General features: G+C 50.4%; 13 protein-coding genes across 13 annotated transcripts; 8 read left to right on the top strand and 5 right to left on the bottom strand.

The window, feature by feature from the left end:
* Positions 1-893: 893 nt before the first annotated feature.
* PC9H_001449 (uncharacterized protein) lies at positions 894-2,475 on the top strand (the record flags this gene model as incomplete). Its single annotated transcript, XM_036771099.1, has 8 exons — positions 894-1,314; positions 1,366-1,436; positions 1,499-1,584; positions 1,635-1,736; positions 1,790-1,868; positions 1,919-1,952; positions 2,008-2,168; positions 2,221-2,475. The coding sequence occupies 8 exons, from the start codon at positions 894-896 to the stop codon at positions 2,473-2,475; spliced, it is 1,209 nt and encodes a 402-aa protein (XP_036636944.1).
* Positions 2,476-2,784: 309 nt separating this feature from the next.
* PC9H_001448 (uncharacterized protein) lies at positions 2,785-3,570 on the top strand (the record flags this gene model as incomplete). Its single annotated transcript, XM_036771098.1, has 2 exons — positions 2,785-2,867; positions 2,916-3,570. The coding sequence occupies 2 exons, from the start codon at positions 2,785-2,787 to the stop codon at positions 3,568-3,570; spliced, it is 738 nt and encodes a 245-aa protein (XP_036636943.1).
* Positions 3,571-3,899: 329 nt separating this feature from the next.
* Positions 3,900-4,699, top strand: PC9H_001447 (uncharacterized protein; the record flags this gene model as incomplete). The annotated part of the gene is made up of 2 exons (XM_036771097.1): positions 3,900-3,982; positions 4,045-4,699. 2 exons carry the CDS (start codon positions 3,900-3,902, stop codon positions 4,697-4,699), a joined length of 738 nt encoding a protein of 245 aa, XP_036636942.1.
* Positions 4,700-5,388: 689 nt separating this feature from the next.
* PC9H_001446 (uncharacterized protein) lies at positions 5,389-6,180 on the top strand (the record flags this gene model as incomplete). Its single annotated transcript, XM_036771096.1, has 2 exons — positions 5,389-5,477; positions 5,529-6,180. The coding sequence occupies 2 exons, from the start codon at positions 5,389-5,391 to the stop codon at positions 6,178-6,180; spliced, it is 741 nt and encodes a 246-aa protein (XP_036636941.1).
* A 443-nt stretch (positions 6,181-6,623) lies between these two features.
* SUP45 (Polypeptide release factor (eRF1) in translation termination) lies at positions 6,624-8,198 on the bottom strand (the record flags this gene model as incomplete). Its single annotated transcript, XM_036771095.1, has 6 exons — positions 6,624-6,925; positions 6,975-7,191; positions 7,244-7,676; positions 7,729-7,967; positions 8,018-8,057; positions 8,110-8,198. The coding sequence occupies 6 exons, from the start codon at positions 8,196-8,198 to the stop codon at positions 6,624-6,626; spliced, it is 1,320 nt and encodes a 439-aa protein (XP_036636940.1).
* Positions 8,199-8,358: 160 nt separating this feature from the next.
* On the top strand, positions 8,359-9,099 carry PC9H_001444 (uncharacterized protein; the record flags this gene model as incomplete). The annotated part of the gene is made up of 2 exons (XM_036771094.1): positions 8,359-8,690; positions 8,742-9,099. The coding sequence occupies 2 exons, from the start codon at positions 8,359-8,361 to the stop codon at positions 9,097-9,099; spliced, it is 690 nt and encodes a 229-aa protein (XP_036636939.1).
* Positions 9,100-9,781: 682 nt separating this feature from the next.
* PC9H_001443 (uncharacterized protein) lies at positions 9,782-11,195 on the top strand (the record flags this gene model as incomplete). Its single annotated transcript, XM_036771093.1, has 5 exons — positions 9,782-10,022; positions 10,092-10,262; positions 10,327-10,627; positions 10,689-10,976; positions 11,033-11,195. The coding sequence occupies 5 exons, from the start codon at positions 9,782-9,784 to the stop codon at positions 11,193-11,195; spliced, it is 1,164 nt and encodes a 387-aa protein (XP_036636938.1).
* Positions 11,196-11,264: 69 nt separating this feature from the next.
* PC9H_001442 (uncharacterized protein) lies at positions 11,265-11,947 on the bottom strand (the record flags this gene model as incomplete). The annotated part of the gene is made up of 2 exons (XM_036771092.1): positions 11,265-11,694; positions 11,751-11,947. The coding sequence occupies 2 exons, from the start codon at positions 11,945-11,947 to the stop codon at positions 11,265-11,267; spliced, it is 627 nt and encodes a 208-aa protein (XP_036636937.1).
* Positions 11,948-14,757: 2,810 nt separating this feature from the next.
* Positions 14,758-15,518, top strand: PC9H_001441 (uncharacterized protein; the record flags this gene model as incomplete). Its single annotated transcript, XM_036771091.1, has 3 exons — positions 14,758-14,819; positions 14,877-14,899; positions 14,959-15,518. 3 exons carry the CDS (start codon positions 14,758-14,760, stop codon positions 15,516-15,518), a joined length of 645 nt encoding a protein of 214 aa, XP_036636936.1.
* A 244-nt stretch (positions 15,519-15,762) lies between these two features.
* Positions 15,763-16,457, bottom strand: PC9H_001440 (uncharacterized protein; the record flags this gene model as incomplete). Its single annotated transcript, XM_036771090.1, has 3 exons — positions 15,763-15,986; positions 16,152-16,321; positions 16,381-16,457. The coding sequence occupies 3 exons, from the start codon at positions 16,455-16,457 to the stop codon at positions 15,763-15,765; spliced, it is 471 nt and encodes a 156-aa protein (XP_036636935.1).
* A 685-nt stretch (positions 16,458-17,142) lies between these two features.
* On the top strand, positions 17,143-18,967 carry PC9H_001439 (uncharacterized protein; the record flags this gene model as incomplete). The annotated part of the gene is made up of 15 exons (XM_036771089.1): positions 17,143-17,164; positions 17,221-17,344; positions 17,406-17,442; positions 17,497-17,586; positions 17,640-17,738; positions 17,791-17,857; positions 17,910-17,947; positions 18,003-18,078; positions 18,134-18,148; positions 18,204-18,304; positions 18,358-18,458; positions 18,514-18,564; positions 18,631-18,704; positions 18,762-18,818; positions 18,885-18,967. The coding sequence occupies 15 exons, from the start codon at positions 17,143-17,145 to the stop codon at positions 18,965-18,967; spliced, it is 1,035 nt and encodes a 344-aa protein (XP_036636934.1).
* Positions 18,968-19,865: 898 nt separating this feature from the next.
* On the bottom strand, positions 19,866-20,443 carry PC9H_001438 (uncharacterized protein; the record flags this gene model as incomplete). The annotated part of the gene is made up of 3 exons (XM_036771088.1): positions 19,866-20,252; positions 20,299-20,361; positions 20,420-20,443. The coding sequence occupies 3 exons, from the start codon at positions 20,441-20,443 to the stop codon at positions 19,866-19,868; spliced, it is 474 nt and encodes a 157-aa protein (XP_036636933.1).
* Positions 20,444-21,653: 1,210 nt separating this feature from the next.
* On the bottom strand, positions 21,654-22,323 carry PC9H_001437 (uncharacterized protein; the record flags this gene model as incomplete). The annotated part of the gene is made up of 3 exons (XM_036771087.1): positions 21,654-21,840; positions 21,895-22,267; positions 22,317-22,323. The coding sequence occupies 3 exons, from the start codon at positions 22,321-22,323 to the stop codon at positions 21,654-21,656; spliced, it is 567 nt and encodes a 188-aa protein (XP_036636932.1).
* Between the last annotated feature and the right edge of the window lie 97 nt (positions 22,324-22,420).

Raw genomic sequence — 22,420 nt, 5'->3', positions numbered from 1 at the left:
AACGCTAGAGAAGCTCCCGACCGCGAGAGTAGCGCGTTCGTTGAAAGTCTCGCTGGGTGATGGCTAGTGGGATCAGCGACTACGAGTCAGATTGAGCTCACTCACGAACATTCCACTAAGCATGTCCATGCAGGAGGAAAGCGGAAGTCGATTCATTTGGCTAGAAGTTTTACGTTGACCCGCAACGCTAGCATATCGCTGATATGGTCAAAGGGAATATGGGTCAATCATTCTCTTCCGTTCGAGAGTGCCATGGGAAGTGCGCTTGCCGGGATATTGAATCTACCCTGCGCTCGCGATCCTTTATATTTCGTGGTGTTGGCACACTAGATTGGAGGGCGTTGAACGACAAAAGGACATCCTTAGTTATGCTTCCCTCGAGTTGACAAGACCACTCTTGCGGATACTCCAACTGTTTGATTACTTCAGAATCTAGGCTGGCCTTTAAGGCAGGCAGCCCTCAACTTCAAGACCGTGATGTTTGCCGTAGAGTGTCTCAGTCCGCACAAGAATGCCGTGGATTCTTTCATTTGGCCTTGAGCCCACCATTCTGCCCACTGACATCTCCCCCGCCGGGTGGTGTCGCTGGGGTTATACCAGAGATAGGTCTTCATCGCTGCAGCGTGCGGTGCGGCGTCATCTGGAGTACTGCGTCAGTATATGGGCAGAAGTAGTCGGCGTTAACGTCCTGAGAAAGGATTAGACGTTCGAGTCGATACCAGTCGCACCCCAAGAGGTAGTATGATTTTTCAAAGAACTGCGAGCGATTGGACGCGAGCAAAGTTCGAACGCGACGGTCAAGACTTCGAGAAAGCCGCGCTCTCTGCTCCTATGTCACCTGATCCGACGGGAGCGCAACACAACATATCGCCACCTCCTCATTCCCGACGGTCATGTCCACCAGCGAAGTCCCTCTTGCGCGCACTCGGAGCCCGAACTCTGCAAAGTTTCTGGTCGAGCAGCCTTCCAGGTCGTCTTCACCCCCCGATGTCAACGACATCTTTACAGGCCCGCAGTCCTTCGACGACGCGACGCTGGACGCTATCGAACCGGCATGGCGGCGGGACCTCTTCGCACTCATGGAACTGGCAAACTCCTCGCCTCAGGCGTTTCTCATGCACATACTTATCACATCACTCATAATAGTGTCTGCCCTGGTGACGGTGCTGGAGACTGTGCCAGCATTCCATTATATATCCACTCGCTTCTGGTTCGGCCTCGAAACTAGTCTGGTCGCGCTTTTCACCGTGGAGTATGTGGCTAGATGTCTTGCCTGGAGCACGACATGGAGGAGTCTATTCAAGTGGTCAACTTGTATGTCACCCTCTTTCGCGTCTGGGCCCACGATTTATCAGTTCCCTATAGCGTTTTACGGCATCATAGATTTGCTATCCATTCTTCCATATTATGTTGAGATACTGCTACAGCAAGACACCGTGAGTCTCCCATGCGTCACCAAAGTCGTGAATTTCGTTAATGAACACTTGCGGCGGATTAGTCTGTTCTATTCAGATTCTCAATACTTCGTATGTTCCGGCTGTTACGCGTCTTCAAGCCATTCCGCTACAATAATACAATCCTACTGTGAGCCCGAATCCGTGTCAAAGACACTGACGGCGAGAATTTATTTTTAGCACCATAGAAGTAATGTACCTTTCCGTCCGCCGATCACAACATGCACTTCTCGCTATCGGCTTCTTCGTGGTCATGGTGCTCACAGTGTTCAGTACCCTTCTGTGTGTCTCTATACCTGTTTTGTGCTGGGTGTGCTTATATCGTTGCGCATCAGATACTTTGCTGAAAGGGGGACTTGGGACAACACCCTTGAAACCTTCGTCAATATTGATGGAGATCCTACTCAGTTCGCTGTAGGTCATCGTTGTTCTCTCCTTGGTTTTTGCTCAGCCAGATATCTTAGTCCATCCCAGCCGCAGCCTGGTTTGTCATCGTTAGTACGTATACATGCAGCCTACTGGAGGCACAAAACAGGACTAAGCAACCCCGCAGCAATTACCACCGTCGGTTATGGCGAAATCACTCCTAGATCGTTCTTGGGCCGCTTGGTCACCCTCCCATTACTGGTCTTCGGGCTGCTTCTGATTGCTTTGCCCAGTTTCGTGCTGGGAAGAGAGTTCAGTATAGTCTGGGAGAAAATGACGCGACATGGGGTTCGTTTGTCATTTAGCCATACTGAGATGCTGTTTCTGACTTCCATTACAGCGGTTAGACGAAGATAGGATGCAAGGCATCGAAATGTCCTCGCTAACGGGCGAACATCGCCTCTTCGACGATGTGGATACTGGGAAGCCGCAGGATTTGTCGAACTACAAGCTAGCGCAAAACCAAACCGAGCTGAGCAATCAGATATCGGACTTACGTGCCGTCGTAGAGATGCAAGGCAAACTCATACAACGCATGACCTTGGCCTTGGAGAACAGCTCGAAGGGAAAGGAGCGAGCCGTCTGGGACGATTGATGCGTATCTTCTGTTATTTGTATGTAATAGCTGAAATAATTTGTGGATAATGGGACTAGCGGAAGTTGGGGTTTTCGGGGAAGCAATTGGATTGTTGGATCGACGTCAGACTTTCTGGAGCCCGGATGTCCAATCGGCAGAGTGCTTAGTGAGGCGGTGAAGTTCAGTGGTCAAACACACCATGCACCTGATCCGCTGACGAATATCGCTGTGATTTTTGCTTAATTCTTACCAAGCACCTTCCCATCATCTAGTGACTTCACCATAAAGCCGGCTTTTGGTTCTGTAACTATAATCAAATTTCGTGAAATGGCGCAACCATCCATCATATTCTACGATATCCCGTCCTCTTTGGACCCTCAACCATGGTCGCCCAATACATGGAGGACGCGGTGAGATCTCTTACTCCGGCCAGGAACACCTTGCTAATTATGCCCCAGCTACGCTCTGAACTACAAAGGCCTTGCATACCAGACGGTATGGGTTGAATACCCCGACATTGAGGAGGTTTGCAAGAAGATCGGGGCAGCGCCCACCCGCACGGTTGCACCTCTCTACACGCTTCCGGTCATCCATGACACTTCAACTGGGGTTATCTTGTCTGACGGGCCCGCAATAGCCGAGTATCTCGACAAGCATTACCCGGACACCCCCAAACTATTCCCATCGGGTACCGTCGCGCTGCAATACGGATTCATCGCCGCCCATGCCGACGCCATAACGTCTCTATTCGTCTTCGCGTTGCCGAAAGCCAACAGCATCCTTAACCCGCGAAGTGAGGAGTACTTCCGGCGCACGCGGGAGCAGATGTTTGGAAAGAAGATGGAAGAGCTCACGCCCGTGGGGGATGCGCGTGTGGCTGAGTGGGGCAAATATAGGGACGGGCTTGGGAAGATCGATGGGTGGATCAAGAAGAGCGGGGGTCCCTTCGTCATGGGTGATACTATTTCGTTCGCGGACGTGACGATTGCTTCTTTCCTCGTGTGGCTGAAGATCATGTTCGGGGAGGACAGTCAGGAGTGGAAGGACATCGCGAGCTGGCACGATGGTCGTTGGGATGCTCTGATCAAAGCTTTTGCAAAGTATCAACATTAAGGCGGGCGCGTCGAGCAGTTTAGATACAAAGATACCTATCCTGAACTCTGGTCCTTGGATGTATATTGGTGCATTAAAAGCACATTCCAACCCTGAATAAGCGTTTGCAGTAAAGAAGAATCGACAGGCCCCTGTATCTACAGGGGCTCTCCTGACGTCGAATACTGGCTGACCGAGCTGGATGACTGAGGCTGAGCACTGGGCTTTACCTGAATTTCCATGAGGGGACGAGGAAGGAAATTGGTCCCATGATGCTTGGCATGTGCACAATGTGGCCCAGCCACGCTCAAAATGTTATAAGTAATTGGCTTCAACATTAACCATCATTTATGGCTCAAGCACACATCATATTCTACGATATCATTTCCTCTCTCGACCCTCCAGCATGGTCGCCCAACACCTGGAGGGTTCGGTGAGATCTTTTCTTTGTCTATACTCGTACATGTCGGACTCAACCAAGTACTACCATTTCAGCTATGCCCTCAACATTAAGGGTATTCCCTACGAAACAGTGTGGGTAGAATACCCTGACATCGAGGACGTTTGCAAGGAGATAGGTGCAGCGCCCACCAGTACGATTGCACCCCATTATACTCTCCCGGTCATTCAAGACAAATCAACTGGTGTTGTCATATCCGACGGGCCATTGATCGTTGAATATCTCGACAAGCAGTATCCCGACACCACGCAACTCTTTCCCCCTGGAACCATAGCTTTGCAAGCCGGGTTCACTTCTGCTCATGGTAGCGCGATATCACCAATCAACCATTTATCATTGCGGAGGACCAACGCCATTCTGAACCCTCGCAGTCAGGAATACATCAGGCGCACCCGTGAGCAAGCTGCTGGTAAGAAGATCGAAGAAATAACACCCGTTGGGGAAGCCCGTGCAGTGGGGTGGGAGAAATACAGGGGAGGTCTTGGGAAGGTCGATAGTTGGTATCAGAAGAGCGAAGGCCCTTTTGTGATGGGAGAGTCCATCACGTTTGCAGACATCACGGTGGTTTCGTGGCTCGTCTTTCTGAAGATCATCTTTGGAGAGGATAGTCAAGAATGGAAGGACATCGCGGGTTGGCACAACGGCCGATGGGAGAGGCTGGTCAACACATTTGCAAAGTATCAATATTGATGTCTGGGACATTGAAACCTGTAGACTAGTCAAATACCGGTAACCTAAATCGGAAGGTCAATCAAAACGAGGCTTTGGTGGTGGCCGCTGAGCTCAGCTAAAGAAGTACAGCAGCTTCAAGTTCCCGTACCGTCTGCAAGTCCGTTCACAATGAACGGTAGTCAGCAAAAGGGGCCCCTGTTGTGCCCCTTTCTGGACCGCAATCAGTGTGCAGGTACTCACCTGCCTGGTCTTTATTCTCGAGCGGCAGCACCATCACAGGTTCATTTACCATAGCAAGGCGCCACTAGCAAAATAGCCAATACTCAGTTGCAAGTACAGTTTATCAAGTAGTAAGGCGGGGGATGAAATGAAAGATAGAAATCATAGCTTCCATCCATTTCGATAAGAACCATATTGTGGCCGTTACTTATACTCAAAGCAACCACAATATACGGAGCGTGATGGTATTTGGTTTGTTTTCTGATGCGTCAAACCTGGGTCTCATTATTACCCTGTGTCGGCAAAGTTGGGCGTCTGGATGACTGAGCCTGAGCTTCCTCTGTCAATGTCATCATTCGTGTCTCGAAGAAAGTGGGTTCCATCAGTACAGCATGCTCCAAATTGCTCCTTATGAGAAAGTTTAAGCATGCATGAAATCGTATAAAGAGCTTAGCTAGTGAAGGCCCGAAACCCAATCACTGTCATCTATGGCGCAACCAGGCATTATATTCTACGATATCCCTTCCTCTAGCGTAATCGGTCACCAACCATGGTCTCCCAATACGTGGAGGGTTCGGTAAGAAGTTCCTTCTGCTTTATTTTCTGCATGATAAACATAAAGTTCAAGGTACGCCCTGAACATCAAGGGGATTCCATTCCAGACAGTGTGGGTCGAATATCCAGACATCGAGGACGTCTGCAAGAAGATAGGCGCAGCGCCCACCAGCCCGATTGCACCCCATTACACTCTTCCGGTCATTCAAGACACATCGACTGGTGCCGTCGTATCTGACGGGCCCTTGATCGTTGAATACCTCGACAAGCAGTATCCCAATACCCCGACGTTGTTCCCATCCGGGACCATCGCGCTGCAATACGCTTTCGTTGATGCCCATATCGCCGCAATATCACCGATCTTCCCTTTCTCGATCCCGAGGGTGAACGAGATCATCAACCCCCACAGTGAGCCATACTTCAGGCGAACGCGCGAGGCGAGCTTTGGAAAGAAGATCGAAGAAATAACGCCGGTCGGGGAAGCTTATGCGGAGGGGTGGGAGAAGTATAAGGATGGGTTGGGGAAGGTTGACGGTTGGTTCAAGAAGAGCGGAGGTCCTTTCATCTCGGGGGATTCCATCACATTCGCGGACGTCACGGTGGCTTCGTGGATGGTCTGCCTGAAGATCATCTACGGAGAGAACAGCCAGCAGTGGCGAGACATTGCAAGTTGGCACGACGGTCGTTGGGATGGACTGGTTAATGCGTTTGCCAAGTATCAGTAGTTATTCGAGACCTGTTGCGCATACGTGAATGAATAGAAGCAATACGAGACGAGACTTTGGGATAATCTCGCACGGGGGTGGGAGCGAGAGCAAAGCAGCACACATAATTATAGATAGGTACAACATGGCAAGAAAGCAAATCGGTACGTGGTTCCACCGTTCATCAACCTACAACAGCCCACGCACTCTCTTCAACGACCTGTCAACGGCATTCAGCGAAACGCTGAGTCCTGATACACTCACAGGACTCACGTAACAATATGATCCACTAGAAGAAACGACGCGTAAAGCCAAGTCCGCCAATACATAACCCCCGCCTTCCACCTGAATCGAAAGGTTATAACTTTATCAAGAAAAACAGGGAGATGAATCTACTGACCTCCTACCCCCCGCCCCACCCGACGTACCCTGGTCGGAGGGGCTCCGTAGAGCCAACAGTACCGTCAGATATCATCGTCATCTGAGTAGAATTCGTCCTCGTCTTCCTCAGGTCCCAACGTAGTGAAGTCGACTTTGTAGCGCAGAAGCCCACCGATGCCGCCAAAGCCCTTCACGAACTGTGCTCCTTCCTGCGATCGGTTGGTAACGAACTCGAGGTTGGCACCGAATTCCTTATACTTGTCCGCGAACCATTCGAGAAGGGGTTGGGGCTCAATCGACTGTTCCATCTCAAGGCCAGTCGATTTGTCGAGGAACTTTTCGCGATCCTTTTCCTGCTCTTTGCTTGCGTGGACGATGATTTCCTCTGCAAAGGCATCAGCAGAAAATTCGAGTAACGGGCAAAGTGAATGTACCTCCGGCAGCATTACGAAGGACGTATCTAGTGATATCCAAGTTCTCCCATACAATGAGAGTTTCGACTGCACCCAACTCCAGCGCCTTGAGAGTGTCATCTATACCGAAACAGTATTTGCCAGTGTCCTGGCTGATCTCGTCGAAGTACTTTTGAATCAGTCGCTTCTCTTGAACGAACTTGACGTTGGCTAGTGATTCTGCAGCAAGTTCGATAGCCTAATGACAGCAATCAATAAAGATACTAAGAATATGAACGAGAAAAACGCACCTGATTGAAACCGTTCTCTCCACCATAACTGACGTCAACCACTTTAATGATTTTAGCGGCAAGTCGAGGGTCGAACATGTCACTCTGACTGAGCTCCGTCTTAAAATCGGCGCTACCAGCAAGGACGAGACCAGTGCAATTGACTTTGTCGGCCGTGACGAAGTGTTGTACGGCCAATTCGGCGACCTTACGAACGTAGTTATGTCGTTTTTCGTCTCGTAGACGTGAGAAACGAAGCGCAGATTGACCACCACGGCCGTGCTTTTTTGGGAGATCGACGGTGAATTTGTGGATGACTTCACGGGTATTGCCAGCTAGCGTGCCAAACAATGTGCCGTTTCCATCCATGACGATGAAGCCAAAGCGTGAGTCGGATTCGAGGAGCTCTGACAGAGCCTCTGTGTGGAATTTGTTGTCACAAAGGTATAGCGAGCTGTGGGTGACCATAAATAAAGCCTCAAAATGAAAAAGAATTGGTGACTCACGTATTTATGGGCTTGTGAGGCTCGAAATCGAACGAAACTTTCTTTTCCTTCCCTTCGTCAGTCAAGATGGTCCCCACGAACAGCACGAGACCGTTCGGAGGTACTCGATTATACAACTTCAAACGTTGTTGTGTACTCGTGATAGCGGACAATACCGACAAACGATTAACCCGAGACTTGATGTTCGATGCAGTGCCATATTCCTGCGTCAACATAGCTGATGCTCGAGATATTTGATCCTGAGAGGTTGATCAGCGTCAGAAACATGATTAAGAACAAACTATGGTACCTTGGGAGGAATGATCAAACTGATCATGGATGTCCCCGCCCTTCGGGATCGTTAATCTCCTGGTCACACAATGAACGATCCGAGAGACGCACCCTCGGGCGGAGTCAAGGCTCTTGATGAGCTTCTTGACCTTCCACATCTGGATATTCTGCTCAGCGATATCCGTGCTCATCGACGCCATCGCGGCTGGCCAGATTACAGGCGATGGGTATGGGCGTAAGCTGGGGCCTTCTGTAAATTTGAGATTTGTTTAAAACACTGTTGACCACGTGCTGAGAAGCTTAGGGCCGGCTCCAGGCGGCCCCTGAACTCCTGCCGACTCCCACTCAAGTGACTTCGCAATGGAACCGTCGAAGAAACGGAAACGCGACCCAAAGGCCGATGATTCGAATGCGGAACTGAGGAGCAGAACCAAAGTCAGAGTAATGTCCCCCGAGTCAAAGAACGATGCAGGCCCCAGCAAAGCCGCCGACCCTCGTAAAGTTGACTCGAAACCGAAAGTTCAGAGACGCAAACTCGTGCCGCCGCGACCGTTTCCGACGGTAGCTAGAGGAGACTCCGCGGCGGGACCTCGGTCTGCGCATAAGGAGGGGAAGAACAAGATATGTATAACGCGCAAGACGCCTTTGGGCGCGTACATGAGGAGGTGCAAGGATATCATTCTCAAAGATGGGTATGTACTTCGTTGAAGTTGCAGCTGGTGACTCAGTTTGCTTGCTTGAAGGTACAAGTCACTGCATCTCTCAGCAATGGGTGCTGCGATACCCCATCTCTTACGTCTGTCTTGCGCGCTACCGTCAATACTACCACACGCCAAGGAGGAAATTCACACCACGATCACAACGGGCACGGTCGAGGTACAAGATGAAATCACGCCAGAAGACGAGGACGAAGATATCTCCTACGAGACTCGGTCAAAGTCAAATCTATTGATAGTTATCACAATAGGTGATGGAGAAAACGAACATACCTCTGTACCCGCTAAGAACGCGGGAAAGCGTGCCAATAACCACAGCAAGAAGGCCAAGTCCTCAAAGCAGAAGCAGCCAGTTCAGCTCGTTTTCCAAGAGCCGGAGCAGTGAGTTGACACCGATTGTGAGTAATTCCCTGGTGGAGTGGTATCCCGTTCCTCATGGCATCACTGTCAGCTTAGCGGCTCTTATCAGCCGTCCTGATGTGTGCATGCCTCCGACAGCCCGGGTTGAGCATAGTCTCATTCTTCCCGGAACCCCACGTCGCCTTCGCGCTCCCAAAACCCGGAAACTCTGGCAGTAGCCGCATTTTCTGGATGCGTAGCTGGCTTTATGGGGTACTACCTGGGACGACACGTAACATTTGGTACGACCCTTGTTGTAACGCCGCCGAGAATGTCAGCAAGAAAGTAAATTACTGCTCTGATACCTCACGAAATAGTTAATTGGGGGTATGGCCTTGCGGTAGTGGGTCAAGCGAGCCACGGTAGACATGTCTAATCAGATAACAGAGCTGATTTATAGCCTCCGATTAATTTTGGGTGTGTATGGCGAGCTGTCCTTCCCACAGTACCCCCTATCGAGGTTGCAGCATGGTTAAGTGACGGCTGGCGGGGCTGACGCGGGTTTCCAGACCACTAATATTTCAGTTCACCCGGGGATCGGGGCCCCTTCATTCTCACCGTGCCAGTTTATAAGGGACATGGACTGATAATCGACAATGCACCTCTGTACTTGTCACCGAGATAATCTCCGATTCATTGTAATCTAGAGACTGTAGACTTTAGTCACTATGCAGACTCAACCCGATATCGACTACCACCCCGACGAAGCCAAGTATCGCGCTCGAACGGCGCGCCAGCTTGCTGCGAACCCGGATCGTGTTCGACAGCCGCTGCCAGAAGGGTTCCCTGCCAAGGTTGAAGGCCCTATTGTTTGGGAAGGCAAGGATTGGAAGGGCGAGCATCAATGGGTGTATCGGCTTAGTGCATCGGAGCTCCAGGAGGTCGACGGTGCACTTGCTAATTTCAAAGGTACGCTAGAAAGGTTGTCTAATCGTCACTACTTTGACATTGGCATCCGTCTTTTTGCATATCTGACAGCCCTGAATACGCCTTTGGGATTCATCGGCAGAGACACGTTCCCACTTCCAACGCTTAGCCCAAAACTCTGGGAACTGGCACAAGAACTGTACTCCGGGAGAGGTTTCTTCGTGCTACGAGAGATACCCGTGGACAAATACACGCGCGAGGAACTTGCCATTGTCTATGCAGGTACGTGTATACCTATCTCCCATTCCAGCATCAGCTCACGTGTAGCTACCATCGACATTTAAAGGCGTGTCGTCGCACGTCGGCTCGGCGCGCGGAAAGCAGGATTCCACGGGCGCGGTGCTTTCTCATATCAAGGATCTCAGCGTCAGCCACGCAGCTGACGGCGCATCGGGAAACTCTGCGTACACTACGGACAAGCAGGTTTTCCACACCGATGTCGGTGACCTGATCGCGCTTCTGGCCATCCAGTCCGCTGCGGAAGGTGGGACTTCCCGTATCAGCAGTGGTGGCCGTGTATATAACGAACTCGCCGCAACCCGCCCCGATCTCGTACACACATTATCTGAACCGTGGGTTTTGGATCGGTATGTTTTCCGGCTATTGCTTATACAGTACACTGCGGGATTAACCAGCGACAATCTACAGCTTTGGTGGGACACCAGCTTTTACGATGCGGCCTTTGTTATACTTCGAAGACGGTGAACACGTTGTCATCCAATACTCCCGACGCCACTTCACCGGCTATGGGTCTCAAAAACGCAACCCCAACATCCCACCCATCACCGAAGCTCAAGCCGAAGCATTGGACGCGGTTCACTTCTTGGCTGAGAAGTACTCGCTCGGGCTGAACTTCCAGAAGGGTGATATCCAGTATATCAACAGTATGGGACTGCTGCATGCTCGAGATGCATTCCGCGACGATGCAGAACACACGTGAGTACTCAAGTTCTGATCTTGTTCTATGTTGTTGATAATCATGTCCGGGATAGTCGCCATCTTGTTCGCCTCTGGCTTCGAAATGATGAGCTAGCATGGAAAACGCCCAAGCCATTGGAACAGATCTGGAAGACGCTCTACTCGGTCACGCCTGAGGAACAACGTTTCCCCCTCGAGCCGGAGGTCAGGAAAAGAGAGGGCGGCGGTACGAAATAATTGTTGATTATACAACACTAACTGTGTCACCCCACAATATAACATCTTTCTGGCTAACTATATCGTGCTTTAAGGAGCAGGCATCCCCTCGAATTTATACTTTATCGCCAATGCCTGAGCATCAAACCCCTGCTGCAATCCTTGTTGGAACAACAGCCCCACGACGATCGACAGAAGGCTCTGAAAGACCTCCCTCGATTCATACAATGTCCGCGGACCGTCCGGAGTATCCACGACACTGACGGCTGTCCATCTTTCGGCAACCATCAACAAGCTGGGGAGCATGACTTGCTTCCACGCCGCCCGATGATTGTCATGATCGATGTGAGTGACTACTTCGAGTGATTGCTGGGTTTGGAAGGGGTTCGCGGTTGAGTTGGCGTCGACTGGGAGCTCGAGGGGCGGAATGGCCGCTGTGATTTGGATGTGACTGCCGACTTGGGGCGTCTGATCTTCCAGCGGATTCTTTGTCCACACACTGTCGATCAACACCATTGCTCTATTGAATTTTCTGGTTAGGGGCCGTCAAGGCTTGCCAACAACCTCAACGCTTACCGGGCAAACGGGTTCCAATCGGGGTACGACTCGAAGTCAAGGATCGCGTCCCAAACGTCCTCGATTGGTGCATTGATCAAGCTGCTGCCTTGCGCCGTGAAGATGCCAGGCTCGGCAGGTGGCAGGTTCGTTTGCGATGCCACCTGCAATGGTAAGGCAAGGAGGCATAGAAAAGCTGCAGCGGTATAGCAGAACATCGTCTTGGTTCTGAGGGGACGATGGTGGGTACAAGATTACTGTCCATCTGCTTTTATCCCACCAGTCAAATCCATCCTCTTGACAGGGCACCAAGGTATTGTCGCATTCGTGCACACATAATCGCCCCGTTGACCTCGCTTGAACCCCAACTTGGAAAACACACACTATCCGCACGAGCACGTACTCAATTAGCCGTCCTTCGCCTACACACCGTGCCTCGTGTGTGAGAAATACGTCTCTCGGAATCTTGCCATTGGTGTTTTCCGTTGCGTCCTTCATTCACATTGCCTCGACTTGGCTTGAGTCCTTCACAGCGTTCCGTCGGTATGATGGAGCTGAAGTACGTTGATGATTAGTGAACCCGGGGCATATGCTGTTAAACCCACCAATCCACGACTGATATGCAGCCTCGGGGTGGAATTTGGTTCCGCAAGAGGGTTTAGACACTCAGGGGTAACAACTGGTCGCCATATGCAGCATATGGATCAGTATTCATCCCGCCGGAAAGAAGTGAGTGATGGTAAATTAATTCATTGAAGTGGCTAACTGCGCACCGGATATCAGTGCGAAAGTGAGCGAACAGGGGCACTCCATACTTCGGCTGCTCCAAATCCTCGACAATCAGTACAAACTTGACAACAAGCACTATCATGCCAGAATATCAGCCAGAATAAGTCAATCGGCAGTGATTTGAAGCGATCAAGAATACCTGATCCGCCGAAGTGCATATATGGCGTTATGATAGTGGTTGCGGGGTTCACATGGGCCCTTTCTGAGATGCAGAGGTGCGATTCACATATTCAGGCTACTTTCTTTGCGCATTTGACGTTGCAGTGCGAACTTCTTCAGAACCCCGTCGATCAATGATCGCGCATCACGTGTTTCAGGTGCTTTTACCCCTAGAAAAGCCTGGAAACCCCTGAAGGGCAACCATTGTGAGTCCTCGCATAATCTAACGTCGCCGGTCTCGTAGAGAAACTGTATCACCTTCGACTGATGAACTCTCACCACCTCTGAGATCCGCAGGTAATGCCACCATTGTTTGAACAATAACCTCCACCGCAATATCCTAAGGAGCTTCCTGACGTCTATGTTACCCCATCCCCGTCGCCTCCCGAATCGAATTTTGGGGAATACAACGGTGCACCCGCACTATCGCTACTTGGAAGCAACGAACCAACGTTTGGACAGTGCCCAGGTGATTCTGGGTTGCATATTTGATTCTATGGAGCCGTAAGGAAGTGCGATATCTGCGACATCAACCATCTAGTCCTGATGGCTTTGGAATTTGGAATTGGGGTCACCTGGTGTTCTTAGGTGTTCCTCTGGCGAGTAACATCCGCTCTTAGGTCGCTGCTAAGCACAACTGAGGTTGACCATGGCGTGCGCTCCAATTGATTTTCTTGTTACTTACGACCAATAGACTGGGACGATAAATATATCATCTTGCGGTCGTATTCGAATCACCGTGAACACGTTGCACTGAAGCATTCCATACAGGTCGAGCAAAATACCAAACCCTCACCCACACAATCACATCATAAACATTGCAAATATCTATTACCCCGCCAGTCGAGTCTTTCTATGTTCGTCCTCGGCGAATATATTTCGCGTCTTCACGTCTTCCAAACCCCATACTGCCCGAACGCCGTGATTAGACCGCGTATCAGGACGGTTAAGATGGAGTTTCTTGACTTCTAGGGTGGTATGAGTGGCGGTATTTCATATAAGCGATGATGACAATGATTAATGGCACCAGGAAGCCGCGAAGAGTAGCTTACACCAGTAACGGGGTGACCGGCGGAGCAGTTTGCCTGGCTTTGCATCAGAACGGCCACAATTGACGGATGTGCGAAGACGCCCGAAAGAGCGAAGCTCAAGAACCGGTGCTTCTGCGACAGAAGAGAAGGGTTAATATAGAAGCCAGATGATTGCGCCGGGTCAGAAGACATAACGGCTTGTTTCATTTCATTCCAAAATAACCCATGTATCGTAAGGGCAAGATAGCGTAATGATATTTCAGTTGACCTACATACTACTATAGTAAGCGACACGGTCGTCTGCGTTAGCAAGATATCAAAGGAAAGGGAAAGCAACGGTGAATCATAGGCGAAGGATGCCCACAACGGCTGCGGCGGTTAAGAACGTGGCTAGAGGAAAGGGAAACGGCGGGGAAGGACCACATACCGTCGCTTCGAGCATAGCGGTAATCCTTGCGGCCGCCACCACACATGAGGAGTCCGCATCTTCACGATGCGCAACAACACAGTCATGAGTACGTGGGCTCGAAGGAGTGAACCGCTAGACAAGAGCGATGGCGCAGTGCCTCACCTAGGACAGTGAGAAGAAAGAAAAGAGTCAGAAAGCCTGATACTTTGAAGCAGAAAATGGCGCACTTTATATACGAAACGACGCCTTTGAAACTCAGAGTAAACCCGACTTGGATATAGGCCAAGTTTGTATCTGGTGGACATACTTGGTTAGTGAATTGATTGGTCCGGTGGAAGGACCCAATCGCAAGAGGAGGTGAGACTGGTGCATTATGGCGTATCTGCGTATCCGTTATCGCCTCCTTCCTACTGGGAGCCGAAGATCGTGGGGTTTTGGGCCGATCTGGATCACGGAGCCTGGGCCGGCCGCCAGAAGGTTTGATTCTGCCATAGTTGTCGACTCCACATCCGTGTGCGCGCCCCCCGAGTCCTACATCTGAGCTCATATACTTTGTCATGGACTCCACCGCAGGAGGCTTTATAGTCGGCGCACCAAGTCTGGCTCGCACCACTAAACCAGCACTTGAACAAATCCAACGATGAGCACAAATCCAAACTCTAAAGGCAGCGGCAGTCGCGGTGGCCTTGGAGACAGAGTCAGGTTCGTTTGCCCACAGATGTGGCCTGTCGCCGAGATTGATGCATAGATCCTTTGCAGAGGCGGCTTCCAAGCGGTTCATGGTAAGTCGTGAGGCCAGTAGCCTCAAAGATAGTTCCGTGGGTGAATTGTCGCATTCTAGGCGTGGGCGACAACATACGTGGCACAGCGCTGGGATTAGTGGACACTGCAACGGGTGATGGGGTTGCAAATGACGAAATCGCTCGCAGGGGTCGGGTAGAGACTTCGGAGGGGTTCGCGAAGCTCATGGGGAGAGGAGGTTCTGTCAGCGGCAATACTACGTCACATCCCCACACTGCTGCTACAGGAACCGGCGGAGGGGTCGGCCATGCGCATGATCCCTTGGCTGGTAATGTGCCTGATCAGACTTCCCGCCCAGTACCTCCCGTTCCCAGCTCCAACCAGCCTACAGATATACCGACAGGCCAGCAGTACAATGAGGGCGCATACGGCGGAGTACCTGCGGCCGGCGGATCACGCACGAATGGTCCTGGGTACGGTATTGTCGCAGGCGCAGGAAGAAGCGGTCCTGTAGAAGGAGCTGGGTCAGCAGGATACGATTCGGAATGGACAGAGTGGACTCACACTCAGAAGAATCACCCAACGGGACCTGGAGAAGTCGTTGAGTCAGGTCGCACGCGTGGAGACCGCGTGGGTGCTGAGGGACCAGTACTGGGGTAGTGGAGCTGCGCGGAGAAGTTACTTTGAAATTCATGTACATTATTCGCACTGAGGCCGCTGATGAGCTACATATACACAGAGAAGCTGTCTCGCACTTACCGATAAGTTATCAAAGACGATATCGCTGACGGCACCTCGCAAGCAGAGTGAGCCTACTCGAGGTTCCCCTGAGTCTCCCGTTATGCCTATCAGGTTACCACCTCCATGTACTCTTGTCAAGCCTCAGATGTCGACATGATCAGATTTAATGTTGATACTTTGCAAAGGCATTAACCATCCCATCCCATCGACCATCGTGCCAACTCGCGATGTCCTTCCACTCCGGGCTATCTTCCCCGAAGATAACCTTCAGCCAGATGAGGCAGGAAACCACCGAAACGTCCGCGAAGGTAACAGACTCTCCCGTGAGGAAAGGGCCTATACTCTTCTTGAACCAGCTATCGACCTTGCCCAGACCATCCCTCCTCGCTGCGGGGGTTCAGACGGCTATTCACCCTTGGGATTACGAACTGCCTGACTGGCGATATGGCATGGGCATGCGCGGCCGTGAATCCAGCTTGCAAGGCTAGCGTCCCAGGTGGGAATAACGCCGGAGTATCGGGGTATTACTTATCAAGGTATTCAACGATTAACGGCCCATCAGATATGACGGCGCCAGTCGATGTGTCTTGATGACCGGAAGGGTGTAGTGAGGTGCTTCTTCGCCGGTGGGCGATGCGCCGATCTTCTTGCAAACGGCCTCGATGTCGGGATACTCTACCCATACCGTCTGGTATGGAATTCCCTTGATGTTCAGTGCGTAGCTTGGTCGTGACGCTTTATTGAGAATACGGTGTACAACTACGCGAAGAAATGACCTTACCGGACCCTCCAGGTGTTGTGCGACCATGCTTGGGGCTCAAGGGAGGAAGGGATATCGTAGAATATGATACCTGCCATAGATGATGGTTACTAATCACGCCAGGTGTCGAGCGCGGTTGCACCATCGCAGTGAAGATGGTTGAGCATATGGTTGGTTCACAGGGGCTGACCTCCTCCTACGATAACTATCTCACGGTCAATAACAGCTCGGGAATATTACCCCTTGTACTTTTCTCCTACACTTACGTGCAGTCAGAACACGTTCAAGGCCGATATACTGCGGTACCTACTACCCGATGTTGAAGGAGGACGTTCTAAGCTTGCGCGAGTTCGGTCTTATGACCGCCTGGTGTTTGCCTCTACGGACGGCGCAGTGTGACGCCGACGATACGCGTACACGGGCATGGCATCCCATCCATGCACGTTTCTCCTTGGTTTGAAATTAATTTGGTGGGCACTCTGCCTTGCAAACTACATATACCAGATTTTACCGTGGAGTGATTATCAACGCTCGAATAGCTGGTTTACATATCCTGGTGCCTGTGTTTCCAAAGTGCATCGTTCATCGATACGTTGGTAAGCACCAGGGTGTTTGATCACCAATCCTGGTAAAACGGATGTACGGCAGGAACGGGTATTCGGCGGAAATTACGTTTAGAAAGAGGGGCATATCCATCGGTGGTTGAATGTCAAGGGTATATAAACTCATAGCAAGCTTTTGAACGCACCACAAACTCGAACAATCCGATCATAGCAATCAACCATGTCCACGAAGATGCAGTACGGTAAGTGATGTTGTTGTCTGATCAACCTCTGATTCTTAACAAGATATTCGCATCAGTTAATCTAGGAAAATCTGGACTCAAAGTGTCCAAAATCATCCTAGGATGCATGTCTTATGGTACGCCTCAGTGGCAAGGTTGGGTTTTGCCCGAAGAAGAGGGGATCAAGCATATCAAATTTGCGTACGTCCCTCCACCCCGATCTTTGTCGCATATGGACAACATATTGACGGCGACACTTCAGCTACGACCATGGCATCCAAACCTTCGACACGGCAAATGTATGGCTACAGCTGACTAGCGTCCGGAGTTTGTTGACAAGAAGAACCTTATAGGTGTACTCGAACGGCGAATCGGAGGTCATTTTAGGCAAGGCGATCAAGCAACACAACCTCCCTCGGGACGAAATTGTTGTTATGACTAAGGTATGACGCCTCCAGAGCCAAGCTATGCCGGTTGATCTCACAAGTAATTGTAGTTATGCGGTGCCGTATCGCGCGATCCGAGCTTCATTGGATTCAACCCCAAAGATTTTGATAAATTGGGCTTCGTGAACCAATACGGCCTAAGCCGCAAGGTACGTCGTCTATCATATTTCCTTCCACCATGCGCATCAATCTCTCGTGCAGCACATCTTCGAAAGCGTAAAGCACAGTCTAGAAAGGCTGCAGCTGGATTACATCGATGTGCTCCAATGTGAGTTAGCTTGACTGCTCGCGTCATTTTCAGTGGTTGTTAATTTGCACAGGCCATCGATTCGACAAGGATACTCCTATAGAAGAGACGGTGCGCAATATGATATTTTATGGACCGTTGGATTCATCATTGATATGTTTCCCAGATGCAAGCGCTTGACGATGTTGTCAAGGCGGGGTATGTTCGATACATCGGCATGAGCTCATGTTATGCATGGCAATGTGAGGAGCACCATTTGTCGACGTACGCGTAACTAATTCCATCCTTCGTTTCAAGTCCACGCAATGCAAAGTAAATCCATTCGCAGCGCTAGTCCCTCGTCAGAATGCTAATGGTTGCATGCCAGATTACGCCATCACGCACAACCTAACCCCGTTCATATCTATGCAGAACCATTACAACCTTCTCTACCGCGAAGAAGAGCGGGAGATGCTCCCGACTTTGAAGGTACGCATCAGTGACAAAACGTACGAAACATTGAGAGCTGACACAATGCACAGCACTTCGGCGTTGGTTCCATCCCCTGGTCGCCGTTGGCTGGGGGGAGACTAACCAGGCCTGTGGCAATTCAAAATGCAACAAAGAGGCAGCAGACGGATCCGTGCGTGAAGCTCTCCCATTTGATTTTCCTATATTGACGTCCAGAACCTCCCTAGTTGGAATGCCATGTACCTTGCAGGTCCAGGATGGGCTGACATCGTGGCAAGGTTAGTGCTGCCCATCTTACATTTTACCGGCCAGTGTTATCATAACACTCAAACTCATTTCTCCAGGGTCGAGGAAATTGCGAAGAAGAAAGGCGTCAGTATGGCTCAGATCTCAATCGCATGGACTCTCTCCAAAGAAGGTTCGTATACCCTAGCACCAATCTGAACTATCTAGTAACTTCTTATCTTCGGCATAGGAGTCAACGCCCCCGTTGTAGGTACCACCAATCTCAAGAATCTAGAGGACATCATCGGTTAGTAAATTTTCTTACTCGTGTTATCTAAATGGCACTGATTTCCACGTCTATCTTGCGTAATAGGTGCTCTCGATGTCAAGTTGACAGAGGAAGAGATCAAGTACCTTGAGGAATCATACAAGGCTCAGCCTATCCTAGGGCATTGATTGGTACGAATGCGATGTATTTACCGGCGAATAGCAATATATACGTATGCTATTATAGATATAGATCTCTGAAAGCGCCTTTATCTTATCGCTTCACGTGAGTTCGGAGAACTCAACCTTCACCCCGCGGCATGCTTATACACAGCATATATGCTAGAGCCTGCCGAAGAAAGATATTCTGAACCTCACCCTTCCTCCACCTTTTAAAAGCTCATACCGTCGTGTTCGCGACCCGTTGTCTTCCCTGAATCCTCCTTTGGTTAAGGCTTGATTTGGCAAATCTTTCGACTTGTATGTAGCTCGGTAACACCATTACATACTAACTTATAGGTTTTTCCGTATCCCCTCCTGGCAAGGACGCATCGAGCTCAGTGTCGATTACAACGCGAATCTGATTTCGGCCGAGGAGGTCCAGGTGTACATGGCCGATTGGAAGAGTCATGTTGTTGGTTGTGGACTTGACAGAGGACGGTTATTAGGGTTTGACCAAGTGCGCGGTGCCGTTTTGTTAGTATGTCGACAATGTTTGCGCAGGGCGCCTTCAAAATACCTACGAAGATAAATCACCGCCTTCACCTTCGGGGTTTGGATATTTTAGCTTCACTTTAGGATCTCGAGCACTCAAATATCGCTCTTCATGCATCATGCTTCGAACAACAGCTCTCAAACCACGAAGATACACGTGCAATATGTCACTCTATTATTCGACGAAGAAAACGCGGGGGCAAATGTATTCAAAACCGCCAGGTGTGGTGAACGAAAGCAAGGACAACGCAGAGGAAGGTGCAGATTGGCGCTAAACATAAGTTTGTCTGAGCCTGAACGCCTTGGTGTATCCACCGTAACCTGCGACCCTAGCAAAGTTACCTGTCACACTCCTTGACCCTGTTACCAGATGTTAGCATGGTGCCAATCTGAACAGAGGGCGACTACGAACCAACAAGGGTTTGAAGGCCTCAAAGCATTGCAAGACAATACGACGGTTCTCTACAGTGGTCATCCCCACCCTAGAATAAAGACGGGGATTAGCGACGGGTGGAACGAACCGGAGAACGATTGTCTCCTCGCTCGGATACTGTAGGGAGCTCAGATTATTGAGGAGGGAGCGTGTGACGGTGGTGCGGTAGAAAATAGGACTCGTTCCGACCATGGTGATGCCCGGAATTACCTGCCGCTCGAGAGGGGGTAAATTGCTTTCATATCTGCGCCGGATGGCATTCAGATGAAAGGCGGCGATGGACTCTGCAATGAGCTGGGCCTCGGGATCGTCGGGGGAGCCGACTCGCTAGAATCATCGTGTCAATGTCAGAGGGGGTGCACTTACAGCTTACCTTGTTCTCTTGCACGACAAGATAACAGTAGCTATCGTCGACAAATGCTCCCACGGTCAGGATCTAGGTTATATAGCGCGTTCCACCACTCATTCACCAACCCACATCCCTTTCTCCTCACCCACTCCGCACGCTGATGTACCATCCAGTGATGCGCATATGCCGTTGATTTTGGGTGATCCTCGTTTTGCCTTGATTAGCTTTGTGGAACAATTGCGCTGATTCGTATTCGGCGTGCAGTTTATAGAGGATATTACACATCACCGTGACCTCTCGGTAACTCCTCCCACAGCGTGCAAGGATCCCTACTGTATCATACTAGTGGCGCAAGTATCATGAAAGTATTTTAAATACTTTCACGATCCTTTGTCCTAAAGTATGGTCCAGTTATGGTCCAAGTATGCGAAAAGTATTGAAGAAAGTTGCCCAAAAAGGCAATTTCTTCAATACTTTCATCATACTTTACACGATACCTTCGGACAAAGGATTGTAAAAGTAGTTAGAATACTTTTATCATACCTTCCCACGCAGTAGAGTAAAAGTAGTGAATATTGAGCGCAGTGTCCAGTGTCTATTGTTTCGTCGATCGCGTATCGATCGGACATTCGTTCTTGTGCTCAATTGCCCAGCGTCTATAGCTTCTACTATTCCACCTGCATTCGATGACTGCAACGAAAGACACAGCAAAAGCGTATATTACGCTCTGAAGAACGGAACAGCAGCTGAGGATCACTCAGTACGCTCTTAAAATCTGTCCACTTGTTAGTTGATACGGTATTCAAAGTGCGGTAAAGACGGCCACAGGAACAGCATAATTCACCGAGGCGACTCATTGTCTTTTGTCGATCATGGGTTTGTTCGACAGAAGTTGTAACTCTGCCACAAACTTACCTTCTTTTCAGCATCTTTCCTTCCATTACCGCCACCCACTGCCTTAGGTGATAAGATGAGGCAGAAACGTCGTGAACTAATGACTTCGGCTCCCTCTCCCGTATCTCAACGGATTCCACCTCGGATCCAAGAGCACAACCAATCCAAACTAACTGAATACATCAGCCAGCCATACACAGTTCCACTAAGGACGAGGCTTCCTTGTACAGCACAAGCGTCCAATTACGCGCCGTTACACCTTTCTGTAGACGATCGTTAAACTTCCTCCTCTTTTCGGTGTACCAGTTGTTGTAGTCCTTGGCCGACCGACCGAGCTTCATCCTCTCAATCTTATCGCTATACATTTCCTCGAACCTCGCATCCGTGTACGTAACCTAGCAACATAACAACATTGGATACGGTCCATATTCCCACATTTGTTAGAAATAACAGTATACGATAAGAATATAGTGGTTGGGAGGGTCCTACGCTGACTCGGTTTTATCCTCAGCCTCGGCTTGATCTGTGAGCTCTGTTTGTTCTGCAGCCTCCGCGTCTTTGGCAGCGTTGGCATCTTCGGCAGCTTGTTCTTCAACTTTGCCATCTTCTGCAGCGGCTTCCTCCTCGCCGTCATGCTTCGCATTCTTGCTCCCCAGGACAGCAGCATTGATCCTGTTCCTAGTCAGCGACGGGACTATATTTACGCGGGATGTCTGGGGGACTCACGTTACCATAACTTGAACTGTCTCTTTCTCTTCCCCGTTCTCTGTGTTTTGAAGCTCGACGGTGATGCGCTTGCTCCCCTTCCAGCCGTAGCTGCCAGTAGAGAAAGTGCTGGGCAAAAGTGTCACCGAGCCCAACGATCCTGGATCCTTTGACGCTGTAGAAACGGTATCTTCGTCAATGCTCGCAGGAGTATGCGTCATGTGGATATGAATGGGCAGGGCCTTCGCCTTGAAATTGGAGGTAGAGGGCGCGGCCTTGGCTCCTTTTCCACCTTTGGCTGCCTTCCCAGGCGACGCCGCCTTCTTGGTCTTCGCGACCTTCGACGAACGCGTCGCTGGCCCTGCAGATTCGTCCGCAGCTCTTTTACGTGTTCCTGGAGTCGCAGTGAACATGGAGGTCGTTGTAGCGGTAGACGTACTCACCGACCATGGTGAAAATTCTTCGGCGGGATGATGAGAGTTCGAATTGAAGAATGTTATGTGAGACATTTGGGCTTGGGTGGCCCGGTGCAGGTCCTTTCTCACAC

This window comes from Pleurotus ostreatus (assembly GCF_014466165.1).
Source record: "Pleurotus ostreatus strain PC9 chromosome Unknown scaffold_1, whole genome shotgun sequence".
Classification (NCBI taxonomy): Eukaryota; Fungi; Basidiomycota; class Agaricomycetes; order Agaricales; family Pleurotaceae; genus Pleurotus; species Pleurotus ostreatus.
The sequence above is the reverse complement of the archived record's forward strand: the minus strand, read 5'-3'. Positions and strand labels throughout refer to the sequence as shown.